Source organism: Hippocampus comes, unplaced genomic scaffold, assembly GCF_001891065.2.
Source record: "Hippocampus comes isolate QL1 unplaced genomic scaffold, H_comes_QL1_v1.1 scaffold339, whole genome shotgun sequence".
Classification (NCBI taxonomy): domain Eukaryota; kingdom Metazoa; phylum Chordata; class Actinopteri; order Syngnathiformes; family Syngnathidae; genus Hippocampus; species Hippocampus comes.
In genome coordinates, this window is record NW_017806854.1 from 511,955 (window position 1) to 537,254 (window position 25,300).

The 25,300-nt window shown below is 45.2% G+C and overlaps 1 protein-coding gene across 3 annotated transcripts in view; it reads left to right on the plus strand.

The window, feature by feature from the left end:
• Positions 1–24,621, plus strand: part of flrt2 (fibronectin leucine rich transmembrane protein 2) — a 36,569-nt gene extending 11,948 nt beyond the window's left edge. Inside the window, exons 1-2 of one of the 3 annotated variants that reach the window (XM_019858014.1) lie at positions 15,895–16,364; positions 18,285–24,621. In XM_019858014.1, the coding sequence (XP_019713573.1) occupies positions 18,742–20,724 (1,983 nt within the window). In that variant the 5' untranslated portion in view covers positions 15,895–16,364; positions 18,285–18,741 and the 3' untranslated portion in view covers positions 20,725–24,621. Of the gene's footprint in view, positions 1–15,894; positions 16,474–18,284 lie in introns of those variants that run through there. The other 2 variants (XM_019858016.1, XM_019858015.1) reach the window with 2 other exon arrangements.
• The last annotated feature ends 679 nt before the right edge of the window (positions 24,622–25,300 follow it).

The following is a 25,300-nucleotide window of genomic DNA, read 5'->3' on the forward strand; positions in this document are numbered from 1 at the left end:
TATATATATATGTGTGTGTGTGTGTGTGTGTGTGTGTGTGTGTGTATATAAAGAGACACCGTGACATGAAATGTATTCCCAAATTTGAACCGCACTACTTTTGTGACTGGCATTTGGGGTTTTGAGGGAGTCATGGGAGGCACAAATTCACGGGATCATGATTATTTTTTTTATGGGTGAAGTTGTCAGGAAAGGATTGAAGACATCCTACTCACTTAAAAATACCCCAAAAAAACATTGAGGTTCCTTTAAACTGCAATGAGACTTTGCCATTAATAACTCAATTATAGAGGATAATGAATTGATTTTATTCATATTACATTTTTGACACGGGAATTCCTACTCGTGGACGCATTTGCATTAATAACATATAAAAACATGGCGGATTTTTGCGAAAGCTGTTCCTCAGCCTGTTAAACATGTTTCCATAAAAAATATGTCCTCATAAATATTCATCTCCCCACAGCAATCAAGATCATGTGTTAATGTGAAAAAGGAATAAATGCCATAATAATAAAATCCCAATTTGGAAAAAAAAAAAAAAAACTAAGAATAAAACGGCACAAACTCCATCTGTGAACAGTTCGCATGGCTGGGCTTCCTGGTTTCAGAGGCTCTTGCCCCGGAATTATGGGAGCGCTTGATGAGTAGTTGCGTCGATTTGGAAGGTCCTTGGCGAGAGGCCTCGGCCGCGACTGGAAGACGATCAGAGAGCAGAGTCATTAGAAATCCCTCATTCGCACTCTGCAGTGTAAACGGCCCAGCGGTCTGCATCTAAAGGAAGCCAGAGGAAAGATCACCTCTGTCGCACTGAAATTGGAGCATGCACAGAGGAGCGGTGCTGCCAAAGCTGACTTGTGGGGGAGGGGGTTGGGCTGACAAGAGTTATGTGCTCCTATTTATTGACATGCTCGCACAAGATCACTAAACTGTTTCAAGGGAGGGGAATGAAATCCGATTTTTTATTTATTGATTTATTCCTCCCCCAGAAGCACCGCACACATTGAAGGGGTGACAATTTGCCTTTATAAAAGCCCAAACACACTATGGAGAGACGATTTCGATTGCAAATGTACTTAACCCCTCATTATGGTCATTTTTTCCCCCCCTTTTGGTTTCCCTCACTTAGCAGGAAATTATCCCCGCACAGGACGTCCCTGAACGTGTCTTAAAAAGCAGAACCGAGGATAATTGATTTATTTTTACCCCTGACATCACCCTGCAGTTAATGGAGTACCATTTACAAGTAAGCCACTAAGCTATTTAGTTTTCCAATCGCGGTCATTCAGATTTTAGATTGAAATCACTTTTGCTTGCATTTTTTGGATGTGCTGTCATGAGAGATTCTTGTATGAGAGGCATGGATTTGTTTGGCTGTGTCCACATGCTGAGTAGATGTGGCCACGTGCTCAACACTGGCACGTGGGCATTTCTAGCACACCGGTTTGAGTTTGGGAGGGAATTGGATTGACCTTTTTTTGTCCTGAGACGGTTGTAGGCCACCTTGGTAAACCGTGTGGCTTTTTTTTTTCTTGGTCCGAGCTCTGTGTTGTGTTTTGTGCATAAACGGTGACACAGAGGCAGACGAGGTTTCCGTGCTCTTTTTGCGATTCTTGTTTTGAGACGATAATTAGATGAATATCAATATCAATACAAAAATGTATAAAAATACATACCATACTTACACACACACACACACACACACACACACACACACACACACACACACACACGGTCTGTCTTTAAGTCAAACCTTAAACCATTTTCAGCCAGTCCACAAGTAAAGTGATTGCTTAATACAGCTGATTAACGCTTGAATAAATTTCCAGTTGCAAGAGTAGTTCCTGCTTTCGGAAAAGTGCGCTTTGGGGTTGTTACGCGTTTCCCTCGCCTTGCTCCTGGCTTCACTATACAGGTAAGGGAGGTGTGGGCCGAGGGAAACGGTCCTCTGCAGCTCCATTAGTCTCCTACATAATCTCTCCTCCGCTCCGTACGGCGGCGTATTCAATAAGCCGCGTCCACTTTGGAGCAATCGGAGAAAAATGTGGAGGATTACATTGAAATCCCGCTCATCACCAAATGGAAGGACATCACATCGCATCATCGATCCTAAAGATATTCTACCTTGACCGTATCTGTAGTTTTAAAGCCTCTTAGCCCAATTATGGGACATTAATGCATGAGCACGAACGGCAGAAGTTACGACTAATGGTGATGTCGACACCACTTCTAAGCACGAGGCTAATTTATATATAAAAAAAATTTCAAACGTCTTCATCTTCTCATCAAAAAAAAGAGCTGCAGCGAAGGGCTCGGTTGCTGAAGTCTCTGCACAAACTGGGCTGTGTCTGTGGTAGAAAGATGTTTTAATTTGCAAGACGAAAGAGCCGCCTTCAGCATTTGTATTTTCACGCACTTAAAAATCCTAACGTGCTCTGTGTACTGTATTCTATGGCAAATGAAAGCTTAGTTATTCATTAAAAAATATGCACATCAGCTCTCCACAGTATTTAGTCCTAAATTACGGCAATGTTTGTGGATTGTGTTACTGGTGGATTAGAATGGCAAAAAAAATTGCATAGCAAAATAGATGATCCAACTTTTGGTGCTCTATGAAATGAATCAATTAACAACCGTTTCCGAAGCAGTGCGCAAATGGGTGATCAAACATTCGAATAATTTCATGATGCGCTTCATTACTTCCCTCAAGACTAGCAACGAGAAGGATGTTTAATAATGGAAAGGAAAAGATGAGATTGACAGATACGTTTTGTTTTCTTTCTTTAGTTTCTTAGTTTCAATCTGCTTGGCATCACTTTAGATCACCATTGTTAAACTCAAGGCCCGCCATGGCATTTTATGTGGCAAATCATGTGCGTCAACTTGTTAAAATCTGTACCGAAATGTCAATGTCATGTGTAATTGTCATGGTTCTGTTTGTGGCCAACACGTGGCACTGTAGGGCTCTGCCTGCAGCTGCGCACCTGTTGGTCATTGTGTCATTAGTTGCCACATGATGCCCGACCACTCAGTGTCGGGTCATTGTTGCTGTTCGTTTCTTGCTGTGTGCACGTGTCACGTTTTGTTTCCTGTCTTACGTTTTTGCTGCTTGGATTTCTTGTGATTTTGCTGGACTTCATTTGAATGAGTTTTTGAGTTAGTTTCTCCGGCGTATTCCTGTTTGCATTTTTGTTAAATACATTTTGGTCAATCCACCCTGCTCCTCCCTGCTTTTTGGGGTCCTCTGCACTACCATCACGCAAAAGTAATAAAGTAGTAATAAATGACGTTGAGATTTTGCAAAAATTTTGCTACCCTTTTTACACTCACTCGAACAATAATTGAACAAACTATGACAGTTGAACACAACATGACATCACACAAATGAGTTTGACAGCGCTGCTTTCGATAGTTCCGAAATCTGAAGTGAATTCTAATTGGCCGGGTTTTAGTCCATGTCAGCGGAACCTTCTGCAACCCACAACCACAAGAAAGAATTTATCTTTAACAAGTACTATTGCTCCAGCCGAAATGGCAAACATGACCGTTTAACGTAAAGGATCACAAATGCTGGAGTGGGTGTTTGGGGCGGTTCAGTGCATCTGAGAGAAAATCATCAAATTGCTGGAGATCTGCGCAAACCGCTTCTGGATACGAAGGCATCTCGCCTGGAAGGCAAAGATCAGCGTCTGAGCACGCGGCAAAAACCTCCCGAGTGTTCTGAAGTCATGCCACAGGCTTTTACTCTTTTTTTTTTTCCCCAAGAATAATGATCTGTTTGAAGAAAAACATTTAACACCTAGCCTCCGCAGGGACCTGACTCTGTGTAATTACGACACACACCGTGAACAATGCGGCGTTTGAACTCTGTGCCGCTAAAGAGCGGGAGCTGCATTTTGCACAAAACTCTACACTGAGTGTTGACTTGGGTGAAGAGGATGGCTTCACCATTCATTGCTGTGACCAATATCATCTCTTGCGATCATTATTTATCTCTGGGCCGCTCTTATTATCCAGCACATATGCATAGCCAATTAATCTCTCATCCATCCAGAAAATGTTGCATTTGCTACAGATGAGAAGCTTTTATTCTGAGATGACTTTTCGTAAGCGCCTCTTTCCATATTAATGCCGAGTCAAGTGGTCTTCAAGATCCACCGGTCAATAGGTGCATGAAAGATATGCATTGAATATCTAGTTGGAGTGATTTATTTTTTTCGGAGATGCACACATTGAGAACACGAAACGTCATGCAATTAGTTTAATTGGTGATTATGCCCATCGCGAGTGGCCGTCCATGTTGGAATGGTTGGCCTTGGCAGAGGCCTGTTCTCAAGTCGGAGACTTAAAAATTATTTTTTTAAACATAATTTCATATATAAAACGTTATAAACTGGTTGTGTCGTATTGTTTGTGTTTTTTGTGGTACACAACAGCTGAAAAGAACAATCTGTCATATGATGTACTCCAAGAAAACAAAGTAGCCACTACAAGCTTTGTGATGACCGTAAATAAGGTTATTGCCTTTCTGAAGGTGTCGACAATGACCGAGAAAAAGGGAAATTATAAGGTTCATAAAAGTCAAATCCATGGCGGAGCTGTTGTACGGAATGTTTACAGCCCATTGAACGACACGTTTTATTTGCCGTCAGCCCCACCGAGCATCACTCGTACGGGAAATTTATGGAAAAAAATGACAGGCTAGAAAACCGGCTCTGTAATTCCATGCATGCAAATACTGAGCAAACACATCCGTAAACTGGTGACATTTCAGAGCCGGAGGGAGACGCATTCTGATGGGGAGGGAGATCATTTTGTGGTCTAGATCATCTGCGGCCATGTGGTACCAAAACCGGGATCGTGGAGGATCGCAACATCCTTTACTCGAAGATATATTGCTGCTATTTTATGAAGTGAAACAAATCCGATGCTGCTCCGATTGCTCTTTATAAGGCACCGGACCATTTCCGTGCCACACACCTCAATATAAGACAGTAGAACCACGTGACGTCTCGCAACGATCATGACTTTGCTTAGAACTCACTCTAAAAAAAAAAAACATATATATATATATATATATATATATATATATACACACATACATACATACATACACCCACATATATTATGAGTTTTGATGAGTGACAGTTTGGACCCAGCACAAATGAATTCCCTTTACATTATTTTGTGTAGGATATTGCGTTTTTAAAATTGGAACAATTGGGATGGATTTTGGGAACGTGCACCTTTTCAAAATAGAGCTTACTCGATTGTGCCAGTGTAACCGATGGTGATTGGATTCGCTATATAAATAAATAAATAAATGATTTCATGTTGAAATACTTAAAAGAAAAAACGTACAGTGCATGAAAAACAAGAATATGAACCCTCGCCAGACTGGATTCTAAATAGGACCACGTTTCTATGATGGTGTTTTTCTAGGTGCCTCTTTAATTTTTATGTCTTATAGAAAAGAAAAAAAAAAAAAAACCTCGGGATTGTCCCACATCAGATTCCAAGGTTAGACATTCCCTCCCAAATAAGATAATGTCAATTTCTCCTAAACACGTCTCCCTGTTGAAGGGAGCCATATTGTTATGAGTCCAAAACAATGATGTGACTAATTTCAGAAACCTCCAACCTCCTAATCAGAGTCTTGCTTACGCTGAATCAGATCTCATTCCGGTTGAGGCGTTCTGAAAATGTCGTCACCATGGCGGTGTTATCTATGGCGCTGAGGAGTCACTTTTTCACTGGGAGAGAGACGGCATAAATCCTGTTTTTTATTTTCTCACAAATATGAGAATGTTGTCAATCGCTGTGCATCGTGGCGGGGCTGTTTTGTTTTATCAAGCTCGACAGGTGGCACGTCGTAACCCATGAAGACGGCAAATGAACGACTGGTTCCAGTGAATCGATTCCAATTTTTTTTCCCTCCAAAGTGGCACGATTTGTATTTGCCGCTATGATGGCGGCACAAAGACAAAAAGGGCAGGGGGAGTAATGAATGAAATCACAGATCCCCAGACCAGAATCGTGCCTCATCCAAATATGGGAAGAGTCCAACATGCATCAGATATCTTCCAAGGGGACTGCAGACTGTCGATGTGAGCCTGTTGCAATCAAAACACCCCCCAAAAAAACGTATAAACATTGTGCACCAAAAAAAAAAAAAAAGGTTCTTTAGTTAATGATGCTCTTTAATCTGTATTTTTGTCTTTGTTTATTGGTCTCTTTCCCGCCGTCCGCTAGTTATGCCCGTTTGTATTTGCCTTCCCGTGAGTCAATTATTTGTCGCCGTGTCTGCCGCTCCATCGAAACGATGGCTGTCTGTGTCCTTTGCGTGGGTTGATGTTTCACTTTGAAGCGCATGTGCCGTGGCGCGTTTGTGTGTTTACAGCAGAAATAAAGCTCCCCATTGATAAGAACAAGTTCTTCTTGTTAAGGTATCAGCAAAGCTGGACGCGAGCCAGTCAAGTCTCAGGGGCGTGTTTGTACACAAGCCATTGCTGTGACACGGCACTTGCTACCCTGCATCTCCGAGCACACCCGCAAGCGCGCATGGCGAGGTAGTGTGGGAATGGAAACATGTGTTAACGCTTTCCTTCCAAGAGATACATCGAAGAGGACACCGAGCAATTTTTCATCTTGCATCTCTCTTGTGGCCAAGCGATTGCAGGCGTCTAAAAATGCTTCCATGTGCAGCCTGTGCATTCCGACTACCTCTCGGAGGCATTTCAAGACTTCCCCTCAAAGATATCAAATACCCAGGGGACGGTAGCTCGTCATGAGAAATTCCCCATAGCGCTCAGTTGCCATCGCAGTCGAATAACAGGACGGGGGAATTTTTGTCATTCGGATTGCATATTTTTCTACTTGTGCCCACGATTGTTTTCCTACTGTTATGCACCAAGGAGATGGAGTCAGGGCTTTTTTTATGACAGTCGTAATCACCCTCCCTGGCGGCAGCATCGGGACATCAGCTCCAATGGGCTGTTGCGGGGCGCACCTCGCCGTCAAATAAAAGTGTCTGAATGAAGGTCGGCGGGAGAACAAAGAGGTTCTCTGTGCGTGGGGGTGGGGGCGGAAAAAAAAAAACCACTCTCAGAGGGCGAGATACAAACCCGTCTGTTACAGCGTGTGCAATGTTCTGCCTCCAGTCTATTTGTTTAAGCATCACACGTCACCGTGACTGTCAGTTGAAAGCGGCAGAACTGGCCCGCGCTCTCGTTCTTTGACGGTACCACAAGGTTGTGTCAAACAAGCGACTTGCTATGACAAATGGTGTTTAGCGTCAAAATTACATACATTGTGAATGCGTTTAATAAAAAACAGCACGACCACATCCTAAGTAGGGGGTGATGTTTGGATACTTCACATCTGTTTTCAGGCAAAGCTCAGGAAAGGGCATTCGCATGACAAAACCGCAATATGAGATATTTGGTTCACTGCAGCAGGACAGGAAGTAGGATCCTGTAACGAGGCCCGTCCGACTAAACTGATTTACGAACCCTCCCCTTAGTGTCAGACATTATAAGGTAATTCAAGAAGCGGCATTAAAAAAAAGCATGAAACGCAGCGAGGAGGACTTCTTGTACTTTCATATGCCTCTGATGCAGATCATAGCAGCCACTACCAAAGTGTGACTTCCGATATTATCGCTTTTTAAAAGCTTTACTTTAGCTCTTGAGTCGACGCAAAGTGACAAATCCCAAAATGAGTTTTTAAAAAAACGGTCTCGATCTTACAAATGAATCTGTCCTCATAGGCAAACACGTTTTTGGTTGTTTTTTTTCAAAGCCCAGTGCATCTACCACTCCATCAAGTGCCTTGCTAGGAATGCCAATACATCCAGATCTTAGCATTAAGACGTTAGCGCATGCCCTTTGTAATTGTAACTCGTGTGTGTGTGTGTGTGTGGGTGTGTGTGTATTCATTCCAAGACCAAAAACGATGTCACCAAACTGCCCACCTCCTAATATCTCATTTTATTTCTGGCTTGAAAAATGACCACTGTCAGTACTTAGAAAGAGAAAGCAAGACCCCTTCATGCTTCTTCCCCACCATGCTGTGTTGACATGACAACCCAATCCAGCCGCCTGGCAGGATATTCGAAATGTCACTTTGGTCAACGTTTCTCATTCCTTCATATTACGCCCGTTGCCAGCGTCAGTGTCAAGTTCTCCCATTGTTTTAGTGATGTTATTCTGGGCACCGGGCCTTTATATGGAGCCGCTCCAGACCAAATCGATGACGCATTCATCTTAATGTGACGTGTAAGCAGACAGGTGCACTGGCGTGTTCCTACCTTTTGTCGACCACGCAATTAATCTGCTTTGTGCTAAATTAATATCGTGGGCGAAGCCAAATGGAAAATCAAAAGAGAAAGTCAGGAGTTTTACACTGGAGACAAAGATCAGCACCTTTATTATGAAAAAAGATCAATCAAGAGGCATTGAAAGATTAAACAGGTTTTTTTTTTTTTTTGTCTGTGGTTTTCTTGTTTGGATTAGATGCAGTGTTATCTTATTTTGTGTTGTTGTGGTTAATATGTTGTCCAAATCCTTTTTTTTTTTTTTTCCCCCCACCCACCATCTGTGCTTGTCAACCCTGGTGTCTTCCAATCAGCTCCCTCGGCCACTCATGCCTTGTCCAGGTGCTCTTCGTTGTCTCGTCAGTTTGCTCGTATTTAGTTCCCCACTTTCATTCTGACTTTGTCACTTCACTGCCTTTGCTGCTTGTGTTTCTGTCACTGTTTGTCGCTGAGTCAAGTCTTGTTTCCCTTTGTGGTTAATTCATACGCAGTTTTTGGTTTGTTACATGGAATCTTTTTTTTGTTCATTTGAAATGACTTTATTGGGGGGGTGAAGTGGTGGGGGGGCACTCGTGCTCACATTTGTATCCCAACCAAGCACAATCCTAACACATGAACCAATACCCTGCCACTGCAGCGTTTTATCCCAGACTATGTACAATTGAGCCTCAATTTAAAGGGTGAATTTAAAACTTTTTTTTTCATTTGAACCTCTTTATTAAATATAAAACACCTCAGAAAACCAATGCCATCTGCAGGATTCATCCCCGAATAGCCATAGGTGATTCGTTGACTAAAGTGTCTTTTACTAAATCCGCGGACTGATACAGACGCCTGGTTTGAGCCCTGCGCCACCAGATCGTGACGACGAGAGCCGTCCTCTGCTCTTCTGGGACACGCGCATTGAAAAGAGAGGCCTTTTTCAATCGATTTGCTCTTCCATTGTCACTCACACCCAAGGCGTCCCCTGGAATCTTCTTCCTCCCACGCTCTTTGTTCTTCCTCTTCACAAGACAAGAGGCAAGGCGAGCTGAGGCTAAACAAGGCAGTCTTGATTCATCAGAGGCACCCGGAGAGCAGCGCTAATTCTCACGCAGGCGTCCACCAAGAGACACCCTCAGGGTGTTTTGTCAGACTATTTCGCAAACTGGGGGGGATGTGTTGTGGTCCTGAGTGAAAACAAAAAGTGACGCCGGGGCTCAAAGTAGCCCCGGCGACCAGATGGAACCGCAGATTGTTGCAGAGGGGCTAAACTGCCTCGGCAAAACCATATGGGTCAAAAATGAAAAAACAAAGTTTCGTTTTCGTGACATGCTAAGCAGGACTGGAGGATCCCGTCTACAAAAGATAAAGTTAAAAGAAAAAGAAGAAAATCCCGCATTTTCATCCGCTTCTGCGTGTCTGCGGGGCATTCCGTTTCACGAGGAGTTATGTTTCCACGTGTGAGCGCAATTCCAAACGAGCGAACGTACACGCGCCAGGAGTTAATACCACAAAGCAGTCAGTTGCATGAAAATTTGCCAGGGTTAATGCCGTGGAGCTGATTGTGACGAGCAGACATAACAAAAGAAATCATGATGATGATGAGGAATTAACGACAGGAAAGAAACCAAAGACCGCCGATCTGATGTTTGAATTATGACACCCCAAAAGAAAAGCCAAGTCGTGCCATCAGCGCCGAGAAGGATTAAACACCATATAGCTTAGCCGTGTCTGAAAGAATAATTGCGGTCGTAGCTGTCCTGTTGAGAAGCGCTTTCACCTGCTTGCTGATGTAATCTGGATTTACCCGACTTCCCGTCTCGTCTTGCAACAGGGGAATTTTTTTTTCAATCCGAGCGTCAACCTGGGGACTTAGATCGGTAACGCAGCCCTGCAACGTTCTGCTACCCACAATGCAAGACGTTGCCGCTGAGAAACTCAAAAGCTGTAACGATTTAAACCGAACAGAAGAAAGAGAAGTCGGTCTGGAATGGATAATCCGCCACACCCGGCACGAACAATGGACAGTATATAGATGCAAGACTCTGAGTTATAAACAACCAGATTTAAATGACATTGCTTGCAAGTTATTTTTTTTCGCTAATTAAAATACAGCAATTAATAAGCCTCTCGAGTCATGTGAGTGTAAATTGCTGCGAGCGCTTCTCCACTCGGAACTAATTTGAAAACACGCAATAACAAATCAACAGTGAGGAGAAGGTGTCAGAAGAGAAAAAGGTTCAAGCGGCCGTGCCGGATGGCGTCTCAGGGCTCAGTTAATTAGTTGGAGGGGACAGCGGATGACAAACATAGATTGCCGTTCTAAGAGCAGGCAGGGGCTTCTCGCAGCGGTCTGCTGAGAAAGCGTGATGTCATCAGACGGTGCTTTCCCCATTATGTCGCCTAGACAGACTTCTACCCAATGTCCCTCCTAAGCTTCACGCGTGAGTAATTGTGCACTGCTCTGCCACTTTTTGTAGCGCAAAAAAAAAAATAATAATAATAATAATCCAATCGGGGCCGTATTTGCATTTCGTATTTTCTTATGTCAAGAAATGGAAATGTTTATTTGGCACATGTGGCTGACAAAAGAAAAATGTACCCATGTATGTGGGGTAATCACAAATGTCACTCTCCGCTGAAGCCTGTTGCAATTACAGTCGACACAATGTGTATTTTTTTTCCTGATTTTTGTGACGGGCCCCGAAGGCACGGCACCCTAAGCATGCACCTATTTTCCCTAATATTCGAACCCTCGAACCGTCATCGCTTCTCAACACACAACTCGCCCGTCTTTTTTTTTTTTCCTCCCACACGGCATAAAACAAATCACACTGTTTTTCAGTCGCAACCTCATTTTGAACTTCTAAACATCTGAGCCTTCTTAAACGCCATCCTGAATTCAGTTTGATCAACGCGAGTCAGGATGCTGCGTTTATTCAGCTTGTGAGTGAAATGACTCACGGATTACAGTTTTTGTACAGTAAAGCCTGGAAGGCAGCGGTCGCCCTTCCACCCACCCAGAAGACTTCCTCTTTGCTCGAGTCAGGAGAGGAAATTGAGCCCAGATGTGACTTCAAACAAAAGAAAAGCTACAGGGAGAGGAGGTGGGATCGGGCCCATCTTTCCTGTGACCCAGAGACCTGTTTCTTCCTGGCATCGCCTCCTCCTCTTTTAGATTGTCCGTTGTGAGTTGCAGTCCATCGGGTGCTTTTCTGGCTCTTCAACAACACGGCGTATCCTCTGCACTTTCCCCAAATAGGGAGCAACCGCCCATTTTTCAGTCTTGTGCGGCATCTTTTTTTTTCTTCTTCTTCTTCTTTTGGTTCAGCTGCTAAATATAAGAACATGACGACGTTCCACGTAAGCGCTGTGATTAGACGTTTGAAAAATGTGGAGCCATTAAGCATCTTCTGAAACGGAATGAAAAAGAGGCAAAATGAAAAATTGCTCTTTCCGCTCTGAAATGGCATTTGAGCCTCCCCAACACAGCTCTTTCGGGACTTTTTGTTTCCAGGAGTTACACAATGTTAAAAAATAAATAAAAATAAATGAATAAGCCCTGTTTTGTTTTACGCCATTTATTCTAAAAGTGTCTTCACGCAAACCCCGAATGGGCCGATAAATCTTTTTTTAGCATCGGAAATGGAACACTTTATCATCCAGGTAGTCAAAACACAGCTTTATAATGAGCGTTTCGATATTTGCATCTTGGGTATCCGGATCGTGAGCTTCCCTTTTTGGAATGAAAATGACAATCCTTTCTGTTTACAAATGGCGACGTGCACCTGCAGCACAGTCTCCCTGATGTGGTATTTCTCACTGATTGCAGTGATTAGCCATACGCGAGGAGCACAAAGCGCGAGACTTCAACCGCTGCAGTCGGTAGATCCTTTGACGTTTATTTTGGTTGCCGGAATGTAAAACTCGGCACCAAATGGCCAACGTATCTGCCTGACAATGACTACCGTACATATGTTGCTAAGCAGCCAGCGGAGGTATTAAATCTTTGGATGACTTTGACGCCTCGTGTCAAAAATGCCAGTAATCCGCAATCCTCTCTTCCCGTCCTCTTTTAAGCCATTTCAGCTCCATTGCCTTTTCCTTCCAAACTACTCCTCCTGTGTGTTTCCCATTCCTCACCCCTCCCTCGACGGAACTACAGCGGCTTGCTTGTTGTCAAGTGTTTTTACAGGCTGGCTTCAGCATAGGGCAAGAACTCTGGCAGGACTATCTTGCATTATAACGCACAGGCTGCCTTCACGACGCAATGACCCAGATTCCGCCTTCAGACGAGGCCCCCTGTAAAATGACCACTGTGCTATCAATACAGTTTTGTGTATGCATACAGTGTGTATCCTCACAAGAAGGTTTTGTAAGAAATTGCACCAAATTGCTCGGTTTTTACGATTTGGAACGATTACCCACATGTGTGCAGTGTGCAGCGGGAGTCTCGTGACACGTGCGCCGTAGATGCAGACGGTGCAGTTATGATTTCTGGCCAGTGTCTGAATACGCAGCCACTTGGGAGGACCAGGAAAAGCATATAGCATAAAACGATCATCCGGGTGATTTGCTGTGATGACGCCTGAAGGGAAAAGCCCAAAGTCACATCCATCGGTGTGCATATATAAACTTAAGCACCGGTGCAGTAAACAAGCTCTGAGCATTTTCCATGAGTAAAATGCAGCGCTTGTCTTCCGGGGATACAAGCTGTGACATGAGATGCATGAAAATTGCTAATCGATGGGGGTGAACATAATTACATCGCCTTAGAAATTAATGAACTCATTGATCGGGTGTCTAAACTTGCATTCATTTTCTGTACCGCCAAAAGGGTTGCGGGTGAGCTGGAACTTATTTCAGCTGACTTAAGGTGAGAGGCGGGGTACATCCAGAATTGGTCGCCGGCCAGTTGCAAGGCACATATCGAGGGAAGGAAACATTCGCACCTATAGGCAAAATCGAATCTTAAATGTATTCATGTTTTCAGGATGTAGGAGGAAGCCAAAGTGTCCGGAGAAAACCCACGCAAGCGCTTGGAGAACATGCAAAGCTGCGCACGGGAAGGCCAGATCGCGGATTTAAATCCCCAACCTCAGAACTGCGAGGCGGATGTGCAAGCCGCCGGCGCGGCGTGCCACCCAACTCCAAAAAGAATCATCATATTGTCCTTTAAAGCCACTGAAATCTTCCAAGCAAATGCCTTGATTATACCTTGGGCAGTGTGAAATCCTGCCACGATTCTGCTCAGGAAAAAACAAAAAAAACAAAAGATACGTGCAGTTCTTGCAGGGGTTTCTACTCTTCTTGTAACGCTAATTTGGCTGGCACCTTTTGAAGTGCTTTGCAATGTCCAGACGTAAATGAATGCAGAGAGGAATGTGATAAGCTAATGATGTCTCGAGGGAAGGTAACGAATTTAATCAAGGGATAAACATATCTGCATCTGGAAGATGACCCCCCCACCCCACGACGACACCAAAAAACTGCCCTCCGTTAACACAGTTGGAAATGCTGAAGACGGACATTTTCGTGTGCGTCGGGTTCTGGCGTATCTGCAGTTTTATCAAGGTGCAGAGAAGCATGCAGAGTAAATATGCCACGCCAAAGCTCTCCGGGCGCGGGAAAGAAAGGGAATTTCCACTGAAATTACACAGAGCTTATTGACTGAAAAAAGAAAAAAAAAAGGATTTGTGACATATGGTTCTCACGTTTAAAACGCTGTCCTTAAAATCAACTGAAGTCTCGAGATGTATTTCTACATTTGCATCGAAAGATCAATGCTAATCTTGTACCAGCCCAATGATGTCAGTAATCGCAGTAAGACAGTTTGTCAATAACACTTTCTGATGACGTGAACCTGAAGGTCATGAGCTCGCAGTCATTGATCGAAGCTATGGGGTGTTAAGATCATAGACTGGGTTTCTGCTGCAAGTATAAGTACGCACTTCTGTGCCCAAACTGTATCTGTATTTTTTTTCGCAATTCATTTGGTCATGTTTTAGTGACTCACAACAGGTCGTGGCTTTTTCCCGTGCCGCCCAAAGACAGACCTTCCGGCTCCATTTTCTTCGCATGCTAAAGAAAGACACCAATGATACACCATCAAGATCATAGCGGCCCACTGCAAACTTGTCCGTCAAGGTAAAAATAAAAATAGACTGTTTCCTCTAAATGTATGCGATCAATTATTCATGCGGGGGAGCCGAAGCTCCGTTTCGTGAAGGAATTGAATTTAGACTACAGCCGCTACAGCCATGCGTGACAGCTGATAGTCAACCACAACAGGCAAACCCCGAGACCGGCCAAAATGGTCACAAGATCAAAATTCTGATTTCGATGCTATGCCGGAAAAATACGAATATTGGGGGGCTTCAACTTCACTGGCAATTTAAAAGAGGAAGCGCGATTTGTCGCTGCACTCTTGAAGACTTCTATAGAAGTCGGGGAAAGTCATAAAACAAACAACACAATTTTTTTTTTTTTTGTTGCCACAAAGGCAAAAGAGTCGGCCATGAATGTCACTAACGCGGAAGGGTACATCTTGACCATCCATAATAATACGGGCATCAAAACGTTCACCATCGTTGATGTCACAAACGTGACAGAACAACATAAAAGAAGTCTTTCATGTCCATGAACTTTGTCTGACCTCGCTTATATGTCTTGAAAGTTATTTTAAAGAACTGTGAAGTTTCTGCAATGTCGATGTCATTTCTTTTTGATTTAAATTTGTCTTTTTATACCTTGGTTAGTTTAACACGTGCATCCACAATATTTTATATGTTCGAAAACATATTTTTAAAAGTCTTTTCATTCTAATACAATATGTTAAGACTGGATATGAATTTTACCAAAACACCATGGGAAAAAAAATGACATGCATCCACACTATTTTATATGTTGGACAACATCTTTTTAAATGTCTTTTCATTCTTATACAATATGTTAAGACTGTATATTGAATATGAATTTTACCAAAACACCATGGGAAAAAAAATCTTTCAAAGAAACCCTTCCCAAAATTCTTGTGTTGATGCTTGTAGTGGCATCGCGGTGTGAAGGTTTGGAATAAGGTGACGATCGGTGTAGTCGGTACAGAGATGTGGCACTCTAAATTAGCGTTTCACTCCCAAGGGGAATTAAGAAGCCATCTGGCAGAGGGAAGGATGGATTTCCTAAGAAAAAAAAAGTTCAAACTGTATGCATATATATCTATGATATGCCTCTGGTATGGAGCACACCTCTTTAAACAAGATTGGGTTCCGGGAAAATGGCTGTTAAGATGAAAAAAGTTTGGAAAACCTTATTTGGAGTTTAAATGGATGCAAAGAAAAGGAGTTTTGCATTCCAAACGTCAATTACAATGCAAATGGGTGCTCACGTTCTGGTTAAGTTATAGGCTGGAACAAATGGCAAGTGAGTTTAGTGGTGAGAGACGCACGACTTTCTGCAGTGTGAGGGCACCAGGGAGGTGGATCACAGCTATTACGGAGCTGTTGGGGGATTTGCATTCTTTATTCTGAGTAGGGGAGGGACGGTCGGGGGGAGAGAGAGAGAGAGGGTGGAGGGAGCGAGAGAGAGAGGCAGAGAGAGGGAGAGGCGCAAGGAGCAGCGCGCACGTCGCACTATCAACTGGATTCCATCTGAGAAAACAACTCCGGGGAAGTCTTGCGCGAGAGACACTGAAGTGCAAGTTGATCCCCACTCCGAGTGCGCACGGGGCGGACGCAGCCAGCCGTCATGGCCCGCGACGAAGCAGGCGGCGGAGACTTCCACCGGCGGGTCCTCGCGGTTCTGCTTGAGTGGACGGGGAGCAGCGGGAGCTGCGATCGTCGCCCTGCGTTCTGCCGCCCTCGCTCTGTGGCGCCGGCCCCGTTGAGTTAAAGCGGCCAAAAACAAAAGTAAGCGTTTTGAGGCGGTGGCGTCAAATATGCTGCGAGGACGCTCGATCGGAACCTCCCAGACGGACCTATGCGCATGAGCATCCAGCAGCGCCGCATGCGAGAAGGCAGAAAAGTTCAACGCGGTAGCGGCTCGGGGGACGGATAAAGACTCGCCAAAGGTACCGTGGCCGTCATCACCCACCGCGAGGAAAATCGTTGACGATTTCATCATTTCACTTTAGAAATGGAGTTGCTCGAGATTAGGATCTCTGCCTGAGCAAAATCGAGGTAGCCCTGGTCACTTTCTTGAAATGCTGTTTTGAAATGCAACCTCCACCCTCACCCCAATTTGACCGAATTGAAGATTACTCGTCCGAAACGGCCTCGGCCGAGATGTTTCAGGCCCATGGAAATGAGACCCTCCATGCACCTCACGCCTTTCAAGCGCTCTTCGAAATATTCCATCCGAATGAACACCGCTCACTGGGCAACCTTTGAAGTATGCCTGATCTGCCTCTTATCGCCCCTTAAATACCTTCACCGGTTTCAACTTTTAATTGCGTTTCTCCCAGCAAATCCACTTCTAATCCGATTGTCCCGACCACGTATCAGAGCCTTCATCTGGAGGTGCTCGCTAGACTGGAAATTTAATAACACAGGGATAGAACATTGATGGGAGGTAATATTCTATCTATCTATCTATCTGTCTATCTATCTATCTATCTATCTATCTATCTATCTATCTATCTATCTATCTATCTATATCCATTCGTCTGTGCTTCCTTTTAAGATTAGTGGGGTATGTTTGAGATTTTTTTTTTTTTTTTTTATGATTCCAGCAATAATATGGATGCAATTGCCTTGTGCTGCTGTGGTAGCACGTTTTATCGCCTCCCGTGGTTGCTTTCTCTCCCCACTGCTCATTTGATTAAATGTAGTAGCTCTTTCCATTTAGAAAAGTAGATCACAGATGTTTGTCGAATGGGTTTTTTTTTTTTTTTTTTTTTTTTTTACTTTCCACAAAACAGCCAAGCAGTAGCCTCTCTCTCAGGGAATTTCAACATCATTTTGTCCGTGTTATCCATCAATGAGTCAGGGTGGAGCTTCAGGAAAGCTGAAAGCAACTGACGACAACCAGAATCTTTCAATCGTATACAGGGAGAGAGAGAGAGAATGTTTGATGGGTCATAAAACTTGAAATAATGGATCCGTAGTCCTCAACCATGCAGTGGCCTTGTGTTTGACTCGGAACCTCCGTTGGGAAAAATAGCCTGGATTGATCATTTATTGCAAGGGGAAATACGAAATTATTGGGTAACCTATTCCATTTGACAAGTTGTGTATGTCGACGGTGTGAGAGGTGGAACTCATACATAGGAGTGTGTGTGTGTGTGTGTGTGTGTGTGTGTTTCTCATTGGTCTTTGTTTGCTCTCCATTTGCAATTCCATTATTCACACCCTTAAATTTTGACGACCGTGAAGGTGCGGTATGGGCTAAGCATAATAATAATGGATCGTAAGAGCCGCTTAGGCCACTGGCAAAAACATCCACGCCGTTTCCGTTCTGCATGAGTGCGTTTACTCAGAATCTGTTCTGGACGAAAAGGCAGTCCTGGATCTATTTTTCCATCCCCACATAGGATCGAGACGGTAACTCTTCCTCAACGTCGCGTTATAAAACCAAGCAGGACTGATCTTTCTGCCAAACTGCAAATCCGAGTGTGTGTTTGTGTGTGCGTGTGCGCGGTTGTTGATCTCTGTTGCCTCTCTTGACAGAGTGCGAAGGGACAAAACCCTCCTTTATGTCTGTGATACCGGATATGCAAGCGCTGTTCTGAATATTTATCAGACGCTTGAACTTTCTTTTCCAATCAGTCAGCGCGTACGCCGACATGGCGGGCAACGACGCGTGTGCGGCTGGCGTCGTTCCGTGTCAGAACAGAGTCGGTTTTGAAAAAGAAAGAGTTTGTATTCCTGTGTGCATGTTTGTCACTGAGAGGAAGAAGGGGACGAGGTGGTGTTGTGCAGCGAGCGTGTTGGTGGGGGGGGGAGTGAGCAGGCCACCCTGAAAATACTAGCCTTTCTTTGTTTTCCCACAGGTCTCTGATTCCAAATGTTACCCTGTTTGGACTCTGCCCCGGTCGGGGAACAGCAGCAGTGTGTGACGGACAGGCGAAAGGAGCCCGCAGAGGCTCGCAGCCGCGCGGCTTCAAACCGGCCCAGGATGAGCTCGGCACGGCGCGACCGCTGACGAGCCCCGCTATGGTCTGACGTCTCAGCATGGATGGAGTCAGTCCAAGGACCGGCCGCCACCAATGAGACCGTTGCTCTTCAATCGAGGACCAGCATTGACGGGACTACTCCCACATGTTCTTGATCGTTTCCCAGCAGCGACCGACGTGATGACCAGATTCCCCGTGGTGGACTTTTTTTAAAATGTCGTACTTGCTGGATTATTCCACAATTTACATGTAGTTTTTTCTTTGTTTTACTCCCTTCGGTTTCTTTTTATTTTTGTGGTTATTTTCTTCACTTCCTTCTTTTTAATTTTCAACGATGGAGTTTCCGACTGGACCCTGGAATAAGGATTGGACTTCATTCTTCCAATGTTGGTTGACTGTCATCCTAAGCCTTCAGATGCAATTCAGCCCAGGTGCCTCTTGCCCGGAAGAGTGTCGTTGTGACAAATTATTTGTGTATTGCAACGAACGCAGCCTGACATCCGTACCGCTGGGGATACAGGAAGGCTACAACGTCCTTTACCTGCATAACAACCAGATCAACAACGCCGGCTTTCCCGTGGAACTTCACAATCTGGCCTCTGTGGAGACGGTGTATCTCTATGGCAACCAGCTGGATGAGTTTCCCATCAATTTGCCCAAAAACACCCGCGTACTGCATCTACAGGAGAACAATATTCAAACGATCTCCAGGGCGGCCCTGGCGCAGTTGACTCGACTGGAGGAGTTGCACCTGGATGACAACTCCATCTCCACCGTGGGGGTGGAAGAAGGGGCCTTTCGGGAGGCCGTCAGCCTCAAACTCCTCTTCCTCACCAAGAACCACTTGAGCAGCGTTCCCATCGGCCTCCCCGAGGACTTGAAAGAGCTGCGATTGGATGAGAATCGAATCGCTAACATTGCCGAGGAGGCCTTCCAGAACGTGACGCGTCTGCAGCGCCTCCTGCTGGACGGGAACCTGCTGACGGATGAGGGCATCGCGCCGGGGACCTTCCAGGAACTGGCCAGCCTCCGAGAACTGGCGCTGGCCCGCAACTCGCTCACCTTCCCCCCTCCGCTTTTACCGAGCCAGTCGCTGGCCAAACTCAGCCTGCAGGAAAACCAGATCGACCAGATCCCGGTCGCTGCTTTTGCGGACTTAAATAGGCTGGAGAAGTTGGATATTTCCAGCAACCAGCTTCAGACTCTCACGCAGGGTGTATTTGACAGCCTGTCAAGCTTAAGGCATCTCATTGTGCGAAATAACCCCTGGCGCTGTGACTGTGCGGTGAAGTGGGTGGTGGTGTGGCTCAAGTCGTTGCCTTCCTCCATCAACGCCCGAGGCTTCGTGTGTCAGAGTCCCGACAGGGTGCGCGGGATGGCCATCCGCGAGCTCACCTTGGATATCATCGAATGTCCGGTCGACGCCGACCAGCCTCCGTGGCCGACACTTCGCTCGACACCTCCCCCTCCTCCCACCACCACCCCCCTGACCACCGTGATCTCCACTCTTGCGACCACACCCATCCCTGACTATCTGGACTCGCCTTCTCCGCCCGTGCCCCCGATCTATCACAATCCTCCCGGCCCCCTGCCTCCTTATGAGGACCCCCTTCAGATTTCCTTCCATGTGGTTAACTCTTCGAGTATCGAGGTGAGCTGGGCTTCCTATTTCACCGTCACAGCTTACAAAGTCACTTGGGTTAAACGGGGCCAAAGCCAGATGAACGAAGGGATGCGGGAACGGACGGTGGGCGGGGGGCAGCGGCATATCAGCCTCACCCACCTGGAACCCCGGTCTGTGTACCGGATCTGCGTGCACGTTTTGGACTCTCATAACTCCTACAGGCCCGGAGAGGATACAATTTGCTCCGAGGCCAGGACCAAGTCTGCCTCGCCAACCAAGTCTCCCGGTTCGGGGCAAACTCCCAAGGAGAGTGTTAATTCCACGTTGTTAATGGCCGGCATCATCGGCGGAGCGGTGCTGATCATCTTGGTGACGCTACTCAGCCTGTTTTGTTGGCACATGCACCGGAAGAGCCGGTCGTCTTCTACCAAGTGGAAATACAACCGAGGCCGCAGAAAAGACGACTACTGCGAGGCCGGGACCAAGAAGGATAATTCCATTCTTGAAATGACTGAAACCAGTTTCCAGATAGTGGCGCTGAACAACGAGCAGCTGCTCAAGGGAGATTTCCGCATTCAGCCCATCTACACGCCCAACGGGGGGATTGGATTTAGAGACTGTCACCTCAGTAACAATAGCTTAGCCTACTGCAAGAGCAGCAACGTACCCAGTACAGAGTTTTGCCACACGTGATGCCGGGGCGGATATCGCACTGGTGCACCCACAAACTCCACAAGTGATTGACAATACACACAATGCCCACAGACACCGTTTGTGTGGACAATAGCAGAAAAATATCCCGCCCCCCCTCGCCCAAAAAACAAAAAAAAAAAATTCTAGTAACATATAACTGTACAATACCTGTCGATGATGTAATTTATACTGTGGATAATAATGTGGAATTCTCTGCTATCTTTTTTATTAATAGAAAAAGGAGATCCAAGTGGGCTTTTTTTTGTTTTTGTTTTTTTTTTATAAACAGCAGGGTTTTGAAAGTTGTTTTGATGGTCAATACTGTACATGAACACAGGTTTGTACAATCACGGCACGCTGGGTGTAGCTTCTGGCAGATGCTGTCAGCCTTGGAAAATGTCGAGCACGACGAGGGCTGGGATCCTTTGCTAACCACAGGAAAAGAAAAAAAAAATGCCTTTTTGCGCTTTTGAGATGCAAAAGCCTCCCAAGTATATATCCAAATTGTCGTGCACACAGAAAGGGCACCGATTTGTGCGTTGGAGAAAAGATCACAACTGGTAGCATGTCGAAGAAACTGAAGTGCACTTTTCCTATACATGGAAACGATGGTGGCACTTGCTCGTGAGGTGGTGTGGAAGAAAGTGTAATTGGATGATTCCCATGCAGAGAAATCCCAAAAGTGCCTTTAACTCGAAAATCGTCTGTGCTCTATTTGTTTATAGCCGAGCCAAGATGAGCCTTGGTTTGAAAGACACTTTTTGGAAAACCTCTGAAATCGGATTTGTCATCTTCTGCACGCAATTAAGTGGGAGCGACTTGATTAACATGAACATAAAAAGCAAGAAAGAATGATTGCCCTCGACGGAGTGCATGAATGTGCTGAGCCTCAACAGATTGTGCCCCCACCCCCGCCACACCCACACACTGTTCACCCCCCCCCCCTGATTTAGCAAGTGAGGCCACAAGGGGGCGTGTTTTCTCAGCATCGTGTGGAACAGAGAGCATGATGCAGACAGGGAAGGGGAAACAAAGCCACAAAGATCACTTGAGCGCCACCAACCCCTCCGACTCCAGAACCCAGATGACATTACTCTGCTCAAACAGCATTGTTATAGTGTTTATTGCTCATTGGGTTTCTTAAATGATGTGGAATCATTTCAAACTAATTGTGTCTGGCGTGCTTTGTTTCGAAAGGATATGGATTTTCACCATTGTGACATGTCAGAGTGGGCTTTTCTTTGCGATGAGCATTCCGAAGACGCCACATAATAACTCAGCCCATTTTGTTGAAGTGTGCAACTTTTAACTGTTTTTTGAGGGGGCGGGGGGGGGCTGAATAAATTAAGAAGTAAGAAACTAATTGAACTCCGCGATAATCTGGGCTCATCTGCACTGCAAAGTGCCGATTCTGCTTCATCACTCGCCCTTTTGATGATGTTCATTTCATGTTGTGTTTGTTTTCCACCTGCGCATTTCATGGCGTGAGGATTAAATGGGTGCGAGCCACCATCTTCCCGTCCGCCTCCCTGTCCCTGTCCCAGTCGCTCTGGTCCCAGCATGGGCTCAATTAAAGCAGTTTCCCTTGCCCTTGGGCTCACGCACTGAGGCGGCGGCGCTTTGCATGCGATGTGCCAGCGAGAGGTCTTCATTATGCACTTCTTAAGAAGACTCAATTTGATTTGACATCGTTTTATTTTGAGGGGCCAAGCTTAAAGAGTTCCCACCCTCGGCCACTCCGCTCTCCCAGCCTCTCTCTTGATAATCCGCCTCCAAAAAAAAGGGAGAAAAATATGTCCACATTACTTTGGCTCGGCTGCCCCCGACTCACGCTGAGCAAGGGTGAGGCGCACACCTTCGCCCACTCATGGAAGGAAAAAGGGCTCATGGTCCGCGTATTCTCTCTCTCAACGGGGTTGCAGTCCAGCAATTGAGAAGCAAACTGCAAGACGCTATTAAATGTTTAAGACATCACATAGCATTGGAATTGCATAAAATATTTGCACAAAATTGATTTTTCCTTTGTCATGACTGAGTTTCATCATTCTTCTGTGCTTATCAGAGCATCTCCACTTGATGTTGAACTTTTTTCTACCAATGTCAACATATCAGCGCACCCGGATGATGTACGAAGTGTTCCTGACCTGCCCTGCTTTAACAATCGTAAAGCTTAGCCGACAAAGCACTGAACCGACAGTTTATTGTGTCGTTTTGCTCCACATGCTTGCACCCGCTCACCATAACATCCCGCGCGCCAGCCACAGAGCGTTTCCACCTTGGCTTTTTTCTTCCGTTTGGAAACCCGGGTTGACAATGTCATCCGGTTTCTCCCGCAGAGTCCGACGGTATATTTGCCTTACCTTGTGCTGCAGGACTGAACGATGAGGACAGAACGCAGGACGGCGACAAGAATGCCCGCTTGAAAGCACATTTACTCAGCCTCGGTGGCGACAATAACGGCGCCAGTAGGAGCCACGCCGCTAACTAAGCACGCCGCATATACGCACGCGAGCTAATGAGACTCGGTCATCCGGGCTGCCAGACCTTCAGCGTTCCTAACACGGTGCGGCTAATGAATCAACCAGGCTGGGAAAGCATTTTCGTGGTGGTTTTGCAAGCACGCGTGACTCCTCATTTAATAGACGGTTCAAGCATTTAACATAATGCTGAGACCAATGGAATGAAACGAAGCGGAATGCAGACTGACTTCCAGTGTTGGTTTGTGCTGTTTTCAATTGGCGTTTTTTTTGTTCTTTTTTTTTTAAACCACACTTCCTGTTGGCAAATCTTTCACCTCAGATGTATATCGGCATGTACTACTTTCCTGACCTTGAATTTTGTTCCGAGAATCACACAAGTACATTTTACAACAATCATCCACACGGCGCATCGACAAAACCTGATTTTAGCTGCAAAATTGACAGTGCATGTAAAACGGCGACATAGCGATCACATTTGAAGACCCGCACAGAGATGTTTCTTTGGAACCAAAGTTGAGAATTTCTGTTCTTCATCATGAAATGTTGATGTTGTTCCATGTATGTGCCTTGAGGTTGAACTTACAATGTAAAGTCTTTGGAACCTTTAAATGTTTTTGCACAAACTGTACATACTGAAGTGAAGGTTATTATTATTATTATTATTATTGTGTTTTTTTGGGAAAATAAAAGAGCCATGCGATTTGAGCGCTCACTCCCGTTTTATTTCCCCAGAACCATTGCTAACAATAGCGACACCGTAGTTCATATATTTTGTATTTTTGTGCTGGTCGACCTATTATGGGTCAGAGCGCCCAAATTTGGGTCAGAGAATTGTGCCGGAGCACATTATTTCACGTTTTTTTGTCTTTGGGAAGGGATGCTCCAGACACATGAGTGTAGCCACCACATTTTAGCACAAAGCTGGAGAAAATCCAGGCCACCACTCTTACGGCACAACTAAATCCGACAATGAGCCTCCTCTATTCATCATGAACTACCCCCCCCCCCCCAAAAAAAAAGCATATGGATCCAAACAATCCACTAAAGCCCTCTGATTTTATCATGATGCTGCATTTTGGTTCAGCAAACAGAATTTATAAACAGGTTCTAAAGGATTTGTGAAAAAAGAAAATAATTTACCAAGTGTTTCCCCCCCTAACAATTATACGGTACAGTGAACCAATCACAATCCATTCGGCACCAAAGGTCAATATATGATCCTATCGTATGTTTTCCGATTCGTATCTCAGAAACGGGAGCACCGTGCAGCGAGCCATCAGATTCTCATTTCTGTCTCCCCCCGCCATTTTCGGTGTCACTGTCTTTTTCATGTTTCTGAGATGGGTTGAAACTGTAAAATGAATTTCCTTGCTCTGTACTCGCGACATGTGCCAATAAATTTGATTCCATTCCATGACGGGTTTGTAGTTCAAAAACCTTATTTCCCCCCACTGCAAGCAAGACAAATAGAAGAGCGCCAGGGTCAAACTGTCACCATCATATAAGCGTCATTTACCTTTTTTAGGTCCCATTTAAAAATTCAAAATCACTGCTCACAGTGAAGTGTAAAATCCAGTCGTTATAATGAAGTTAACGTGACAAAGGCGTTCGCTTGAGCAAAATCGGCAAATGGAAAATAAATGATTTGTAAGCGGGATTTTGCGATGTGAACGTCGTAAGGGCGGAAACGTAAACGGGCTACGTTGAAAAGAGGTTCCGCTGTATCCTCATTTCTGCAAATTTCAAAGGGACGCGTTCTCTTTGAGTTGAGTGATGTTTAAATCTTTCCCGGCGTATTCTGCTGCTACGCAAATGAGAGTGAACCGATCATGAGCCGCACATCAGCTGGCACCACAACAATGCTGGCCCACTTTGTGTCTTGGGCTTAAAGAGAGAGCGTGGCTCCGTTCGCCATCTTCCATATGGCTGCAAAAGTAGGGGAATGTGAATTTGCGGCTTTTGAAATGTTCAATGAACAGGTGTTGGCTCAAAGCGGATATCTTTTTATGTCTACCTTCAATATGGACGGGAAACCGATCCAACGATGCAATTTAGAGCCATGGTATTCAACGTTCTCAAACGTGCAAATCTGGCAG